Consider the following 18588-nt stretch of genomic DNA (forward strand, 5'->3'; position numbering starts at 1 on the left):
CAAATATTTAGGCTTTGAGGTTAGAAGAGGCAGGTATAACTCCCCAAGATTAAGTTACAAGGAATGCCCAGGAAGAGGCATGTCAGGAGGTTAGCTCTGACTGCACCTGAGATGCCTACACCTTCGCCACTGAGAAATTCAGACTTCTTCGCAATATTAATGTAGGAACCATCCAGAGTAGCTAAGTAATTTGAATCCTTGCCTTGGATTTAGAAGATAAAGGAAGAACTAAGGTATGTGTGTGTGTGTTAAAATTTGTATGTCTTTCTGCCAGTGGTTCTCAACCTGTGGGTCCCGAACAATGAAAATACATCCTGCATATCAGATATTTACATTACGATTCACAACAGTAGCAAAATTACAATTATGAAGTAGCAACGAAAATAATTTTATGGTTGGGGGTCACCACAACATGAGGAACTGTATTAAAGTGTCGCGGCATTAGAAAGGTTGAGAACCACTGGTTCTAGACCCTATAGGGGAGAACTTATACAGGGTAAATACATTTATAAAGGTAAGAAAGGGAACATTGTTTTAATATTACTTACTAGAGGCCCAATTCACAAAATTTGTGCAAGAGTAGGCCTTCCTTCCCCCAGCTGCCGGCACCAGCTTCCCTCTGGCACCTAGGACCCAGGCTTCCCTCCGGCCACCAGCAGGCACCTGGGACCCGGGCTTCCCTCGCAGCCCCGGCTTTGTCCAGAAGGTCGTCTGGAAGGACGTCTGGAATGATGTCTGGTCTAATTAGCATATTATGCTTTTATGATTATAGACTACATTTTTTATTTTGACTCTTGTAGAATTGTGCAAAATCATCATTTTGAATAACAATATAAATACCTAGTCTCTCTGAATCAGAAGAAACTATGAATTTCACTTCCTAATATAGAAACTGCTAGTAAATCCTTTCTATACTACCACTCAGCACCTAAAATTATTTGTAAAAGCAGGCAATATATATATTTATAAACTCAAATCTTAAAAATCTGATTATTTGAAATATACCTGTGATTCAATACTTCACAGTATTTCATGAGACGAGAAACTCATTATTTGTGAACTAGCCTTTCATTCAGACAACACTTAGGGTTCAAAATTCTTCCTTATAGTTCTGGGAATGACTTATTAAGAGACTAGAGGCCCGGTGCATGAATTTGTGCATGGGTCGGGTCCCTTGGCGTGGCCTGTGGGAATTGGGCTGAAACCAGCAGCCCAATGCCACCTGCCACTCCTGCCTGCTGCACAAGCTCATCCTAGCCCAGGGGTGGGCAAACTTTTTGACTCGAGGGCCACAATGGGTTCTTAAACTGGACCGGAGGGCCGGAACAAAAGCATGGATGGAGTGTTTGTGTGAACTAATATAAATTCAAAGTAAACATCATTACATAAAAGGGTACGGTCTTTTTTTTTTTAGTTTTATTCATTTCAAACTGGCCGGATCCAGCCCGCGGGGCCGTAGTTTGCCCATGGCTGTCCTAGCCCCATTGTGCCTGCCACAGGCTCATGCCCAGTCAGTCCTGATCAGGAAAGGCTTGAAGCACCACAGTGGCACTCGCCAGCTGTGAGCCCTATGTCTGGCGCCCTTCCCGAGGGGTGTGGGGGTGGGGCCAGGATGCGATCACCCTCCGGGCAGACCATGGGATGCCCTTGCCGGCCCAGGATCTGGATCTGTCCAGTTGACATTTGCACTGGTTGTCAAGAGCAACCTGGTGGCCACTTTTACATCATTTCTTCCTTTCAGAGCATCTAGGGAGGGGAAGCAGCTGGCGTGCCAAGGCTGACTTCCAGGAGGCCAGCAGCACTGTTGGGATCATGCCAGCGGCATTTGTCCGTCGGTACCTAGCCCGTTCTCCGCAGATTGGACCTGCAGGACTACTGAGAGAGTGCGTGGCTGCCACTGGGCTGTTGGGCCGCCAGGATGGGTCGTTCAGCTGAGTGGTACTCCTGCTATGGGAGCTCACTGACCACCAGGGGGCAGCTCCTGCATTGAGCATCTGCCCCCTGGTGGTCAATGCACATCATAGCGACTGGTCAGCCAGTCATTTGGTCCTTCGGTCCTTCGGTCGCTTAGGCTTTTATATAGAGAGATATGCAAATGGTTTTTGAATGAGAAGCACTACAAAATATCACTGATATCATTTCTACTAAATCCAAAATGATTTGAAACTGGCCAAATGTAATAAATGCTCTTTATCACTGCAAGTTCTATTTATGTTTAAACATTGTATTTTATAAAGTTTTTAATAATAAAGTGACTTCTACCAAACATTAAAAAAAACACATCTTAATAATGGAATATTATTTAGCCTTGAAAAGGAATGAAGAACCGAAACATGTTTACAACATAGACAAACCTTGAAAACATTATGCTTAGAGAAAGAAGCCAGACACAAAATATCACATGGTGCATAATTGTGTTTACATAAAATGTCCAGAGTAGGTAAATCTAATAGAAGCAGAAAGTAAATTGGTGGTTGCCTAAGGGTGGGTCAAGAGGGGATGGGAAGTAACTGTTCATGGGCACATGGTATCTTTTTGGAGTGATGAAAGTGTTCTGGAATTAGATAGTGGCAATTATTGCACAACCTATAAACCACTGAATTACATTCTTTAAGTGGGTGAATTTTCTGGTATATAAATTATATTTTAATTTTTAAAATAATAACCAGGTCTTAAATAAAAAAACTCTGATCTCAAAAAAATGATCAAAATGAATACAAACTTTAACTCTGTAAAGTTTAGCTCTCTCAAGTTACCCAGGGAGAGTTACTCAATAGTTTATAAGTATGGTTTTACTGAAGAATCTCTCATTATGTATATGTTAATACTCTAATTTGTAAAGAATTTGACCTTATTTTATTTTACAGGGAAGCATAGATTTATTTCAAATTACTTATACTTGCACTTATGAAGATCAGGAAATTTCAAACTCAGAAATGATTTCTTCAAAGAAAAACTGACAATTGAAAACTTATTATAGTCTACTAGAGACCCGGTGCACAAAATTCATGTGGGGGGGGGGGAGGGGGGAGGGGGGACCTCAAGCCGGCCTGCAACGACGCAAGTGTTGCGCGCCCAGCCTGGCCAGAGGCCCTCCGCGGCCGGGTGTGGAATGCTTGCCTCGTCGCCGGGGCAACAATGCAAGCATTACCCCACCCCCGGCCACTCCGTGCCCTCTGCCCAGAGGCCCTCCGCGGCTGGGGTGGAACAGTTGCCTCATCACCACAGCGACAAAGCAAGTATTCCACAAGGACAATCATGCAATCATGCTGCCCGCTCTCAGCTGCCCTCCTCCCCGCCCCCCCCCCCCCCCCCGGGACTAGGAGACTCCAGTGGGGCTGAGAGGACTGGGTGCCGCCATCTTGTGGCTATGGGGGCCGCCATCTTTGTGATGGAATGATGGTTAATTTGCATATTACCCTTTTATTAGATAGCATTTCAATTATTTCAGGGTTTCTTGAGGCTTAACTTAAAACATATGAATTATATCCCAACTATTTGAAATGCTTCTATTTTTTTTTGTTCAAATCACAATCATACATCCTTCAAAAACTTAAGTAGAATTGAACTGATGGCAGGTTAATTTTGGAAAGATGATACTATTTAGATAAAGCATACATGTGTTGAATTTTTATTATTACCACTTCAAAATATAATGCATATAAGACATTACTTTCCTATAAATAGGAACACAGAACTCCCAAATTTAAAAAGAAACTATATGTCATTACATTTTTCCCATAAAAACATATAAAATCTTTTTTATACTGTGCTTCAGAATAGGATTTAGGTCACTAAAGGGTATAATGGTATTCTACTTTTATATAGTCTTATTTATCATGTTAGAAACTGTACATGTCTTATCTCATTAGCTGTACTGTAAGCTCCAGGGACTATATGTAAATGTTGATTTTTGGGGATTATGCCCAATGATAATGTCTTACATACAGATAGGGGTCTAATATCTAATATACATTGAAGATTCATTTAATTAAGTTGCTAGTATTACCCAGTTCTCCATGACAAAGTGTCTCTATATGTATATATAATATTTAGGATTTCCAAATGACCAAAAATTGTCATAAATTTGATAATATAATTATTACATAGATTTCTATGAGAGTTATGACACATAGCTTTATTGTGCACATACATAATCCAAAACACATTAGTACTCACAGTTGTAACCAGGTGCAATGTGGTGTTGAGCTTCGAGGCTAGCCAGCGTGATGTGAAAAATGATGTGCAATATCAGGAAGGAAAGACTGGTGAAGCACAGAGACTTTAACAACCGTCCCGTGTGTCCTGAGGGGACAAAAGCACAGAGATTTTGAAGGAACTTAAGATGAAAGACACTCATGCTCACCTTTGTACAGTTCCACGTAAAACATGTTTCTATATAATCTATAATGTAAGCTGACTCAAGGTATATGAAGTGTAACAATTACCCCTTAATTATTAGTCTAAAGATAAAAGCTATCTTACTTCCCTTGAAAAAATTTACAATTAACAATGAAACCACAAAATGAAACCAAAAATTTTCCCCTAGCCCAGAAAATTATATAAGAGAGTTCTGTCATCTTTGAAGAAACAGATAATCCCTATCTAATAAAGGTAGTTTCAGAGAGTAGGAAAAAAGGGAAGTTTCCAAAAATATTTGCAAAGATAGATTATTTAGGTTTAAAATTAACATTATTTAGGTTTAAAATTAATATTAATTAATTAAAGTCTAGAAAAGAAAGGAAATTATAAGGCCATTTTACTTATAAACATAGCCACAAATTATTAAAAAAAAAAAAGATATTTTCTAACCAACTGGAACAGCATAGATAGTGATCAAAGACACTTGATATGGATTCCACTTAATATATCACTGGGTATACTGGTCAATGTTATAAGGTAAGAAAAACATAAAGAATTGAAATAACTAGAATTACTTGCAGATAAACTAATCAAATGGAATTACTTTTAGATAATATTATCTACATAGAAATGTCAATAAATCTACTGCCAATACAAGAAAATGATTCAGGCACAAGATCATCTTACAGAAATCAATACAGCCCCTCTACATGAACAATAATCAAATAAGAGACAAAAACACAACTTAAATTAGCAACAAAAACTGTATTGTAATGATTTTGTCAATGTGTCAGTTGGCTAGACTACAGTCCCCAATTATTTAATCAAATACTAATCTAGATGTTGGTGTAAGTTTACAGATGTGCTAAAAGTCCATAATCAACTCACTGTTTTCACAAATTTTATTTTATTTTTATTTTTTTAATTTTATTCCTGACAGAAACCTGCCCTATAAATTTTGGACTTTCTTAGCCTGTTACATAGTCAATAGTATAAGCCAATTCCTATAGGTTGAACCCTAACTGGTACAAGTATCTCAAAATCAACCTTAATAAAGAAGACACAAGACCTTTATGGATAAAACTATAAAACTCAATAGTAAAACAAATAAGAATACCTGAGTAAATAAAGAGATTTTTCATATTCATGAATCAGATGACTTAATATGATAAAAAATGTCAAATTTTTCCAAATTTGATTTTATGAATTCAATGTAATTTTAATTAAATTGGTGAAGAAACTTTTAGGCCTTCAACAAACATATTTAAAAATATATATGAAATGATTTTTTGAAAAAGTCAACAAACTTATTTAAAATATATCTCTGGAAGAATAAAAGTCTACGAATTGCTAGGTCAATTAAAAAATTTGGGGAAATAAGACCAAAAGTGGGTGAGGTTTGTGTGTCTTAACAAACATTAAGGTGTGTTATAAACCCATAAGTTAAAACTAAAATAGACTAACAAACAAATAGGAACTTTGAAGGAAGAAAAGTCAAATGGCATATCAAATGAGCTCAGAAAAAAACTATATGAATTTGATAAATATCAAACTTTACTCCTTACATCAAGAGGAAAGAGGCTATCTAGCAAATGAAAAATTGGTTCAATAAACACAGAAAAATATGCTGGGTCCCTGCCGCAGAGGTGATCTCCATATGAATAAAGACCTAAATATGAAAGGTAAAATTCTAAGTTAATAGTTGAAAATATGGGATAACTTTGTGCCATTTCTGGAAGATTGCCTTATAAAACAAGACCTAACAACATAAACTATAAAGCAAAAAGAGAGAGAGAGAGTTCTAACTGCATTAAGATTCAACAAATGCCACCATAAATAAAATTTACACACAAATGATTAGTTAGGACATCCAAGATGTACAAGAAATTAACATTTAGAATAGATAAAGAATGTCTGCATGTTAACAAGAAGAAAGATATAATACCAAAATACAAAAACCAGGAAAATATGACTGATTCTCAAGAGAAAAGACAATACAGTTAACCTTAAAATCACCCAGATGTTGAAAATAATTTAAAAATATCCATTATAACCACACTCCCTGAAGTAAAGGTAAGTGACCTTAAAAGGAATAGAAAAATCAAAGTTGTCAATGGAGAAATAGAAAGTATTTTAGAACTGAAAAATAACAATATATGAAATTTTAAAATTTACTTGATTGGCTCAATAGTAGAATAGAGATAACGAGTGAATGAGTCAGTATACTTGAAGAAATTAATAGAAGTTATCCAGTATGAATAACAGAGAGCAAACTATTGAAATAAAAATTAATAAGCTCTCAGGAACCTGAGGATCAAAAGGCCTAACATTTGTCACTGTCACTAGAGTTATCAAAGGAGAAGAGAAAGACTGATGCAAAAAAATATAGAATAATAGCTAAAATGTCCCCAAATTTGGTAAAGACATTATTTACCAATAATAAGCTTAGCAAACACCAAATAAGATGAACTCAAAGAAACTACTCAAAGACACATAATGACTAAAGAAAAGCAAAGGTAAAGAAAAACTCCCGAAAGCAGCAAGACAAAAATGTCACATAGATACGCAGGGGACAACTATTTGAATATCCACATATTTTTTAACTATAAACTATGAAAACCAGGTTACAGAGGAACATCTTCGTTAAAGTTATGAAGGAAAATAACTAAACTCAGAATTTTATAACCTGTGGACATAATCTTCAAGAATGAAGGCAGAAAAGACATTCTCAGTTGGAGGAAAACTAAGAGTATTTGTAACGAGGATATCGGCCCTAAAAATAAATGCTAAAATAGAGTAGTTTTTTCAGGCTGCAAGGAAATGGTACCAAAGGAAAACTTGGAACTTTAGTCTGAAGAACAACAGAACAGAAATGTATAAAAGATACTGTACACACACACACACACACACACACACACACACACACACACACACCTAATTACAGTCATGCTCTAATTAATTCCTGGCATTTCCAGAAATGATCTCTATTTCTCTGGTTTCAGAAATATGTTGTGTGTACAGAAATAATTGAGGATATTATGTTGCCCATTTGTTTTGAATACTCACTCTTTTTTATACAAGAAATACAAATTATCCAAAGATATGTCACCTAATAATCACTCATAATTAGAAACATAAGAAAATTTGGCATATATTAAAAAGGATAAAAAATATGTATGGTTACATTGAGATGATTTGCAAAAATTACCCAGATAGATTCATAAAACAAGCAATTTTGGCCAGAATGACATGGTACCAAACTGTATATTTATACATTATTTTTTATTATTATTACAGTGTCAAAGCAGAAGAAATATAATATTAATGGAAATAATAAATAAGGAAAGGAAGTACAGTTTTTTTCAATAAATTTTAACTTGGGTTTTATTAATCTACTTTATTTGTAATATATTTCCTCAAATAGAGCTTGCAAAAATAAACTATTGTTGCTTCATAAGTTGCATCTTTTCAATGCACAATGAGGTTAAATATAGACACCTTTTAGCTGGAAAGAGTGTGCTGAGACTTCAAAATAAATTAAGCAGTCAAGTTTTTTTAAGTGGACTATATGAAGTTGCTAATACTAACCATTTGACTGAAAAGATGGGCATTTCATTAATATCAAACTAACATAAATGGAGAGAAAACATATACATCTACTGAGTGTATTTGAAATATCATTGAGGTCATTCCAGCACTCCGAAAGGCCCTTTTTTGCTAAACAGTGAATCACAGAGAGGCTTCTGGGAACACTACAAAAGCCAGCGGAAGAATGGATGACAAGTTCATTTCCCCCAGAGTTCTTCCCGCCTTCACAAATTGGACTAAAAACTTCCAGTGAATGTCTCCAAGTGAAACCTGGAATTCCCCACTGCAGCCCACCTCTTAATCCTCCCTTGCAAAAGCTCAATTTTCTATTCCCAATATTTTTATTGGCACATTATTGGAGCCAACAGAGTTGTTTTTTTTCCTTTTCCCCATTTGGATCTATCATTTATTACCCTGGCTTTAAGTGTTATTATTTAATAACTTTTAAAGTGGTATAATCTCTTCTAAAAGGTTCCCCCATAATGAAACTGACACCACAATCAGAGAGAAAAATGGTGCCAGAGAGAAAAATGATGCTTTGGGTGTACAGAGGAATGACAGCTCAGGGACAGGGTAAGAGACATGAAGCTGCCAACCTCACAAGTGTCCACTCCAACCCCCCTTCTAAATTTATCATTCATGACTAGGTCTCATTTCTTCCTCAACACCGTTGACCCAAAGGGACCTCGAATATTACATACTGTGTATGGCTGACACTAGGAAATATTTATCTTATAATGTTAGTTGCTGTCCTGGGTTGGGTTATCAGGAAACAGACTCTGAGATCGAGATTGGGGTGCAGGAAGTTATTGGGGAGAGCCCTCTGCCACAGAACAATATGTCCAGGTGGGAAGTGAGGGAGGCAGGACTGAGTCAAGGGAGAAGCTGGACAGAAATGCACTTGTAGGGATCCATCCATTGGTCCTTGGGGAGCTGTGGAGCCAGAGTGGCCTTTTAGAGTCCTCTAGAATCGAGGCAAGGGGTCTGAGCCTCACCCCAACCCCCACATCATTGACCAGAAATTAGATATGAGCTGCCTCTAGATATGGGCGCTACTTACTGGTAGTCAATGGAGTTAAAAACAATTTTGGCGGTGAGCAGTCTTAATTCAACAGCAAGATGTCTCTCATAAGTGCCAGAGTAATGGAGGGAACTTGGGTTGGCACCCCACAAAACCACTGGCTCATCATGTTCTAGACTTTTATGTCCTCACCTAGAGCATAAACATCCTGTAAGCAGCTTAGCAGGTGCCTCATGGCTAAATATCTATGGGACAAGAAGCAGGCCAAGGGGATGCAGCAGCCAGGACTTACAACTCCAGAAAATACTGGGGCCTGGGAATGCCAGGTGTAATTCTTATTTTGTGGTACCTCTTTTGCTCTAAACATATAGAAATAATCGATAACATATGAAGCAGACCACCAGGAAGACATACCAGACACCAGCATGAGATAAATACCTCTAGGGTCAGAACAGAAGAGAAGGCAAAGCTGTCCAGGCTGGCCTTGAAGCAGGCAATGGAAATCAAAGTTGGTTTTCTGGTGAGCATTTAATTACATGCTCAGTATAAATAAGGAGACAATTGTTAGGAAGACAGATTCAAACGAGGGTTTGGGTTACAAACCAAGCTTCACAGATTTTACAAGGATTCTAGAAAAGACTCTGCTCTTGACCACTTTATGATCTATGGTTTACAAGGAGCTGTATGCTTAGGGAGGAGGGAAACCTTGGATATGACCTACTGAGCAAGCTTAAATCAGCAACATCATCAAAGGACAAATCTCTGAACCACTAGGATATGACTTAGTTCTCCACTGGGGACCCATGTGTCCAGATGGGAACAACCGCAGAAGAATTATACAGAGAGAGAAGCACAGGGGTGTGGAGAAAGAGCAAGAAAGAGGAGAGACTGAGAAAAAAAAATTTCTTGTTCCAAACAAATCATAATTTAAAAAAAAAAACACACACACACATAAAGCTAGAAAAGATGATTGGTAAATGAGTTCACCTAAAGTAAAAATGAAAATTATGAAACATACTAAAAATGACTTAAAACTAAGTTGCTTAAGGTCCTCATAATGATAAATAAATGAAATCCTGAAAAGTAAACAAAAAAGATTATTTTAAAATAGAAATAATACAGATGATATTAAAAAAGCAATTATATGCCTTAGAAATTAAAATATAGTCATTTAATTACTAAAATAGATCAATAGATAAGTTAAACCTTAGATTGGCTAGAAACAAAGATAAGCTTAGTGAATTGGTTGACAGTACGGAGGTCGTGGAGAACCCAGCACAAACTAACAACAAAATCGGGAGCAGCAGTGGGAAGACATGGATAGTAGATGGAGAGAATTTGACAAACGCCATTAGAATTCCAGGATAGCCGCATAGAGAGTGGAAGATATATTTGATGTACTGTGTGTAAGTGGGAGACAGCTTGTCAAAGACGACACAGTCTCTAGCATAGAACAAGAACATATTGTACCCTTGATATCATACATGCTATTGAGGAGCAGAGACAATGCCAGACGCGTCATAAAGACAGTAAAAAAGAGAAATCGGAAGTAACATTTTTATTTAAATTAATTAGAAACAATATATGTAAAAATATACTTGCACATGTGTGTATATAGGTTGGCAGAAGTCAAAGGCTTCAGCAAAATTGAAAAGTCTAGGTCCTCTAGCTCCCAGGCCAGAGAGGAATCATTTCAGGCAAGAATACAACTCTGCCATTGTGGTGCAGAAGTAGTCCCGAGGACGTGTAAACAGAGCAGTAATGGCCCTGTCCCAGTAAAGCCTTATTTATGGACAGTGAAATTTGAATTTCAGGTAATTTTCATATGTCATGAAATAATTTTGATATTTTGTAACCATTTCAATGAGCTCACAGTCCATACAAAACAGTGGTGGGTACTGGCAGATTTGGCCTGTGGGCTGCAGTTTGCTGCCCCTGGCCCTAGCTGAAGAAAGCTCACTTGAAAGCAAAACATTCGTAAGTACGTATAGAGAAGCAGAAAGGATTGTGCTTTTATATTCAAGAAACTTCCTAGTAGGCATCCCACTGATCCCATATGTCCGAGGGTCATTCCCCATTTACGGAGCACAAACAAAGCTGGGTGCTGACTCCTTCACACCAGGTCATAAACACTGGCTCTACTCTTTGCACTCACCTGGCTCTGTTCCCTGAAAAAGACCTCTCAAATACGTACTTTCTCTAATCTCACCATTCCCAAAAAGGAATCAGGCCAAAAATCAGAACTCAAGTAGTAAAGCTATGCCTACCTCTTAATCCTCTTAATATTATGAAGTAGTTGTTTTGTTGTGATATTTTATTAGCGGAAAAAAATATCCAGGAAGAAACCATGTATAAATGACATTGTTATAATAGCCTGGTTATTAAATAACAGGAAAGGAATAAAGGAAAGACTAGACAATATAAGCATGCCATTTGCCAGGAAGCTGCAGTTCACATTCTCCAAGTCTGTTCCATGCAGATTGCTGGGGGAAGGGACGGGACCATAGACGCATGCATAGTAAGGTCTGGGTGATATGGGAAGTGCTTAATGGTCAGTTGTACCTGGGAGCAAATCCATAGCCAGAATAGGCATGGCCACTGCAAGGGAGAGAAACCTGAATATTTAAACTCCTGGACAAAGGAACATTCTCTCTTGGTTCTCTCTCTTGCTACTAGCTCCAGACTCCTATAGTATTGCAGGGGGCGAGCTCCCCTGCACTAGCCCACATGGCTCACGGCCATGTGGACGCCACATAATGGACTAATGGACTGTGGTTAGCGTAAGGCTGTACAGGACTCAGTTCCACCATGAAACGGACAAGCTGGGCACGGGCCCTACTGCTGGCTCTACTGGAACCCCAGCTACACCTTTTTCAGGACTGGATGAAGGGGCACGGACTTTGAAACCCAAGAAATATAATTCCATGCCAATAAAAATCATTCATTCTCCCATGGAAGTTCTCATTCCAGCAGTACCCAAGAACCCCACTCCCCTATTGTTGGGGAAATTGGACCCACTGATTTCTCCAGCAACATAAATAAGTGCACTTAAAATTTCCTGCTAAAGTTTAAAAAGACAAACTATGGAAAAGAAGCCAAACTGAGTACTTAATTTTAAGGCCCCAAATAAAATGTCTTTCCTTGCACATTCTCATAGCCATCGATGGGTGGATTTAGCAGAAAACAGGACAATACAAATATCCAATGCAATATAAAGAATAGTCTTTAGTAGTTTCAATGGACTAACCAGTCCCATACAAACAGAGGAAGGCATTTCCAAGTGCAGTGGGCACTGGGGCTTCCTCACTGAATGGCCAAGCCTTGGCATGAGGTCAAGGGCAGCCTCAAGCAAGCATAGATTCAAACCCAGGAGACAAAAGGTTGCGTGGCTCACTGCAGAGCCATCCATCCCAGTGATGAGTCTGGACCAGGGGTGGGCAAACTTTTTGACTCGAGGGCCACAATGGGTTCTTAAACTGGACCAGAGGGCCAGAACAAAAGCATGGATGGAGTGTTTGTGTGAACTAATATAAATTCAAAGTAAACATCATTACATAAAAGGGTACAGTCTTTTTTTTTTTTTTTTTTTTTTTTAGTTTTATTCATTTCAAACGGGCTGGATCCGGCCCGCGGGCCATAGTTTGCCCACGGCTGGTCTGGACCCTGCCCTTCCATTTCTTCCTTCTGCGGGCAGGACGGCACTGGGAGGCTGAATGGTGAGAGAGGTGTGAGGATGCGTATGGTATTTACCAGAGCACTGAGAAAAGTTTTCATGTAAAAGTGAAACCTCTGAATTGGAGCTTTTTGCCAATTCAGTAGACAAACTGTAAGACTAAGGGAAGAGATAGTCACTATTTTGTGTTGCTTTTACTATTTTTTTAAACCATGTTATGATTTCTGCAACTTGATCCTAAACAACTGATGGTTCCCATGGTTTCCTGCCAAGGCCTGAGATGAGTGGGGTGTGGGTGTGGGCTTGTCCCCTGCAGAAACTCTGACTGCAGACTTTCCTGCAGGGATGTCTTGCCCACGCCCCTGTGAGTTAGTTCTTGGGGATCTGAATCTGACACATGGGAGGAGCTGTTGCTGGTGTCACCCCAGCACTGGGAGTGAGGAGCCAGCTACAGCTCCTTGGTTCCCTTTGGAAGGAAATCCTGCAAATGTCAGAGGAAAACAAAAAGAGAGAACTAACGTAGCTACTGGATTTGGCTCTGAAATGCCCCACTCCACGGCGGGGTCTGAGATTTCACAAATTTCTCTGACTGCGTTGGCCCTCCCCCCTATTTACCTTCAAACAGACCACAGAGCAACTTCTCTAAATCAGGGAGTAGCCATTGGATAATAAAAAAGCCTATTTCTTAGACAATTCAAAATATCAGAGGTATGGTCTGATGTGCATACTTTTATTTTCAGCCTAGTTGCCTTAGAGAGTTGAGTTCGAGAAGCTACAGAAAGGAGAAAATACAAAATGAACAAATAATACTCAAGAAAAATCTGCTCTCCTGATCAAGCTGTCAGAATCAGAAGGTAGGATTTTTTAAAGAAATTTTGAGGTGAATGAATCTCATTTCTGTGAACTTCAGTTATCTTACTAATTGATTGTTCAAGAAAGGAAAAGGCACCCTTCTGAAATTCCTTTCCCTGAACTTGCTCCATTCAACACATGGTTTTGTTAGAGGAGAATCCTGGCCGACACATTGCTCTGAATAATTGGCGCATGCACTTCCTAACGCTGACCAGACTGGAAGTGTCTTGAAGGTAGGAGCCAAATATCACACCTCTCTAGACACTCCCAAGTGCCTCGCACAGCACTCTGCACATTAGAGACCCCGTTAAATGGTCACTGAAAGGGCAGCATAATAAATAAAAATCACATAAAGGAGAAAAGGTGGTTCTTGTGCACGCATCTCAATACATGTTGGCAGGAACATTTCGCGTCAAGCCAACAAGAAGTCCTCGTACTTCTTGCGATTTTACTAGGTCAGTTCGCCAAATTCTGCACCAAGGGACCTACAAGTGGTTACGAATGGGGGGAAACAATTAGGTTATTGAGCCCATTCCCTCCAAGACAGGCGTATTCCCCGTGGAGCATTCTTCCAGCAATTAGCTTTAGATGCCTCCAGCACAGTTATCCTGCAATTCCTTTAGGACACAATGAATTTGACTCTGAAAAACGTCTACCCTGCTGCACTTCACGTTGTTACACCCCACATAACTTTGCCTTTGTCTTTTTCCCTTTCACTTCTGTTCTGAAGAAGCCTAGCGCTCTCCATTTTTGGAGTGTCAGGCAGGAACAGTGTATAAGGAATGTCTCCCTTCAGCTTTACACTGATGGAGCTGCAGAACCGTGGGTGCTGGGGGTGTCACCACACACCCGCGAGAGGCGCTCATCAAAGGCAGGTGTGGGTTAGGGACTGTCATGGTGCTTCCGGCTGCTCACTACCTTCATCGAGCTTTCTTTCACATCCGCTTTTCCCCCGGCAGGGGATGCCCAGCTTAGCTGGCCAGGGCTGCCTGTCTGTCCTTGCTAACTCCTCAGGAGAGACTCTGTGTGCTCTCTTGTTCATTCCCGCGGGGAACATGCACCAGGTGACGGTGACTAACCGCCTTGTGACCGGCTGCGCTCATCCTCTCTGACCCGAGCTTCCTCCTCAGGCTGCGGGCCAGGTGGGCAGGTGGCAGCCAGCACAGCCTTCTGGCTGTTGTTTGTGCTCACAAGCAGCAGAGTGGCTCATCTGCAAAGGGGGTCTCGGTAAAAGGCGTCTGTTATCCTCAACTTCTCTCCCCAGAAAGAGCCTGGCGGATTTTTAAAACCCAGTCTTTTCATTAACTTTTCATCCTGGCTACCATGGTAATTTTTGTTTAACTGTGAAACTGTCAAGAAGACAATGCAATTTCTCTTTGTAGCTCCTACATGCCTATCTCCTTCCTTTTGCTCAGGTCTCAGATCGGATGTTCAGAACGTCCCCGGCCACCCAAGCTGACACAGACACCGTGCTCCAGGCGCTCCTCATCATAGTATCCCGCGCTGCACACCTCAGCGTTTGCAATCACCTCATTTATTGACTTCTTTTTTACTGCCTGTCTTTTTTAAATGGAAGCTTCATGAGGGCAAGGGGCCATTTTGTCCTGCATGGTTATCACTGTATTCCCAATGCATAGGAAAGTGCTTCTCAGATAGTTAGCACACAATAAATATTAGGTAAATTAATAAAAAGTAACAGTGAACCTAGAAGTCATATGGTAATGTTCAGCTGTTAGCACAGCCACATGGAGAACACAATGTAAAATCCTTCATCTTCACCAGGACAATAACATATGGCAGGGGAAGAAATAGGATAAACTTGTCTCCTCCGAGTTAAATTCACTGAAATAAAAAATTCACCTGGGATCAGCCTTGCATTCACACACCTACAGCAGCCAAGCTCACAAATCTCTCCTTCCCACTATCTTCAAGTTCATTCATCCTTTTCCTTTATCTCTTCCCCCTTCTCTCTCTCTCTCTCTCTCTCTCTCTCTCTCTCTCTCTCTCTCCAAATTTTAAGATGCTATCCTTTCAGCTGTATCTGTTACTTGAATCGAGGATATTCCTGGTATGAAGATCCCTCTCTCATAGTCTAAAATGACCTTAAAGCCTATTTCTTATGATCTTATCTTTTTTTTTTTCATTTTAACCAGGACGTCTATCACTTAGAAAATAAAAATAAAGTGTCCTCAGAAATAAAATGGTAAATTGAATGCCCAGATTTAGTCATAATACACTAATTTATTAAGGGAAATTACTATATCTAGCCATAGGTTACACATTTTTAACATAAAAGCATTAAGTCACTTGGCTAGTCAGAATAAAGTGAAATATTTAGTAAAAAAAAATTTAGCATAAATATTTAGTAAAAAATTTCAATGAGTTTTGGAAAATGTTTGCATCTGTGAAGCCACATGACAAGATCTAGAACTGCCTTCAAAGAAAGTATCTCCCTCCTCACTTGGCAAGTGCAATGTGTATTGGACAAAGGGGCCACAGTGTATATACAGAGAAATACATAAGCCTGGAACTCCTTCTGCCAACACCTTCCTATTAATCACTCAGTGGGCATCAAACTCACTGAATTTAGAAATGTCCTTTTAAAAAAAAAAGAATATTTTTGTGAGATCAACTAGAAATGGTCAAACTACTTCTGCCTTCTGTGCCTGCAATGTATGCATTCCCACCATAGCAGTGGCCTGGTGCCAATCACCCAAGACACTGTCTCTGCATTGGAAACAGGCCAACCACACCACGGCTCCAGATGCTGCCCAACCAAAAACCAGCAAAGCAAATCCCAGCACATGCCTTTGTCTTAATTGGTTCAGTGGCTATTAACTCTGGTGACTGCCTCCTTTCCTGGCCACCTGTATATTCTATGGCCAATGGTGAGTTCCTCAGTTCCTCAATCACTTGCCTATGAACATCTGCTCTTTTTTTTTGGATTATCTGGTTTCTGTCACATATCCCAACTTTTGACCCTTGGTAACTGATAGACCAGATCCTCTAGCTCTGAACTTATGGGTCCCATATCACTTTTATGGTCCACAGTTCCATCTTTGGCATATCTCTTAAACATTCTCTCATCCATTCTAACATTTGCTGGCTGCATACTATACAACTGCCAGTATTATAATGGTTGTTATGGTGACCAAGGTAAACAATATACAGTCCCAGTTCGGGAAGTACACACATTTCCAAAGGGGTAAGGAGCCAGCTAGCTGATTTAAGGGTAGAAAGGATGACAAGTGTTCTGAAGGCTTAAAGCTCAAAGAAGTGTGCGCTGCTCTTCACAAACTTAAAGATAACCTGGTATAAATATTTTGGAACCCTCCTGCTATGGACGATAATAAATCTCTCAGCTAATCAATTCAATAGGGAAATGAGCACAAAAACTTTTTCCTATAATATTAATTGTTTTTATTACCTTCCTATATTATCCCTTCAACTGTGTAGAGGATTAAATTTGCTACATAACTACTTGTTTGAGTCCTTCAAAATCTCTGAAATTTTTTCTTTTGCTATAGAAAATCAAAACAGAAATTGTGGTGGTGTTCTTTAGGTGTAGTTGTTATTTAACTGGACAATGCACATCAAGTGTTCTTACTAAACAATGTTTGGCCAATTGGGGATTCTCTGAGGCATGTGGGGATTCACAGGAATTGCTGTTCTTAAAAATTACTGGGGGGAGGGGGGGGTCTTACATTGCACTGTGCTGGGTCAGAAAATGGGTTTATTTTCAAAACTTCTCAAGTAATTCCATAGCAAGCCAGGACTGAGAACTACTGTGCAGAAAGTTCCGATCAGGAAAAGATTAGCTTGACTCAGCAAGCAGGCTGGTCAAGGGAGGTTGTGGAAGTGCTGTATGTCTTAATTTTTAAAGATTTTTACAATTCTGTTGCATTCAGACAGACTAATAATATAAATGGGGCACGGGAAAAATAAATGCTGTTAGTTAGGGGCTGAATTGTTTCCCCTTCCAATTCTTATGTCGAAATCCTAATTTCCAGTGCCTCACACTATAACTGCATTTAAAGATAGCATGGCTCAGTGGTTGAGCATCGACCTATGAACCAGGAGGTCACAGTTCAATTCCCAGTAAGGGCACATGCCCAGGTTACAGGCTCTATCTGATCCCCAGTATGTGGCATGCAAAAGACAGCCGATCAATGACTCTCTTTCATCATTGATGTTTTTATCTCTCTAGCTCCCTCTCCCTTCCGCTCTGAAATTAATAAAAATATTTTTTAAAAAGATAGGGTTTATCAGGAGATAATGCTTCCTGTAAGTTAAAATGAGGTTCCAGGGGTGGGGCCCTAATCCAATATGACTGGTGCCCTTATGAGATAAGGGTAGGACACAGACACACAGAGGGACAACCATGTAAAGACACAGGAAGAAAATGGCCATCTGGAAGCCAAGGAGAGGGGCCTCAGAAAAAAACGACCCTACCAACATGTTGATCTCCGACTTTCAGCCTTTAGAACTGTGAGAAACAATTTCTGTTGTTTAAGCCACATACTTTTTGGAACTTCGTTAGTCAGCCCTATGAATACATGTAGGCATTGCATGAAAAGAAAAAATTATGAAGGAACTTCTAAAGTTTCACGGTTTTTGTAATCATTAGATCCCTAGCCAAAAGCATATTTCAAAGTGTGCTGTAGCTTTAATTCAATAAATATGTAGCAGATACCTACTAGAGGCCAGCTTGTGCTAGTGCTATGAACAGCAGCTGAGTTTGAGTAGCACACAAACCATATGGGAAATAAAGGCCCTGAAAGAGGTCATTACTCTACACTTTGGTTTTGAAAGCTGTAAAATCGAGCCATTCAAAATGCTGCCTGAGTGCTCCCCAAGGTCCTTGCAAGATAGTGATTTCATGCTCATAAAATGCTCTGAGGAGGATAACATGCTCTACAAAACTCAGGTGTGACAGACACCTAATCACACAATTCCCTGGAAGCCAAACTCTGACTCTGCACACTTCCCATAAGTCCAGAGTACCTCTGGGAACAGAAATGCACCAAGGAAGCAAATCTTCACTCAAAGTGCACAGGAATTAAGTCACTGATCCAAGGTGTCTTTACTCTAA

General features: G+C 39.6%; 1 protein-coding gene across 1 annotated transcript in view; it reads right to left on the minus strand.

Annotated features, from left to right (window-relative positions):
• The window catches only part of PIEZO2 (piezo type mechanosensitive ion channel component 2), a 336118-nt gene that overhangs the window by 207227 nt on the left and 110303 nt on the right, over positions 1–18588 (minus strand). Inside the window, exon 3 of the mRNA XM_081097137.1 lies at positions 4180–4305. Within this exon, the coding sequence (XP_080953263.1) occupies positions 4180–4305 (126 nt within the window). The remainder of the gene's footprint in view (positions 1–4179; positions 4306–18588) is intronic.

The sequence above is a fragment of the Myotis nattereri genome (genome assembly GCF_964212035.1).
Source record: "Myotis nattereri genome assembly, chromosome: 8".
Taxonomy (NCBI): Eukaryota; Metazoa; Chordata; class Mammalia; order Chiroptera; family Vespertilionidae; genus Myotis; species Myotis nattereri.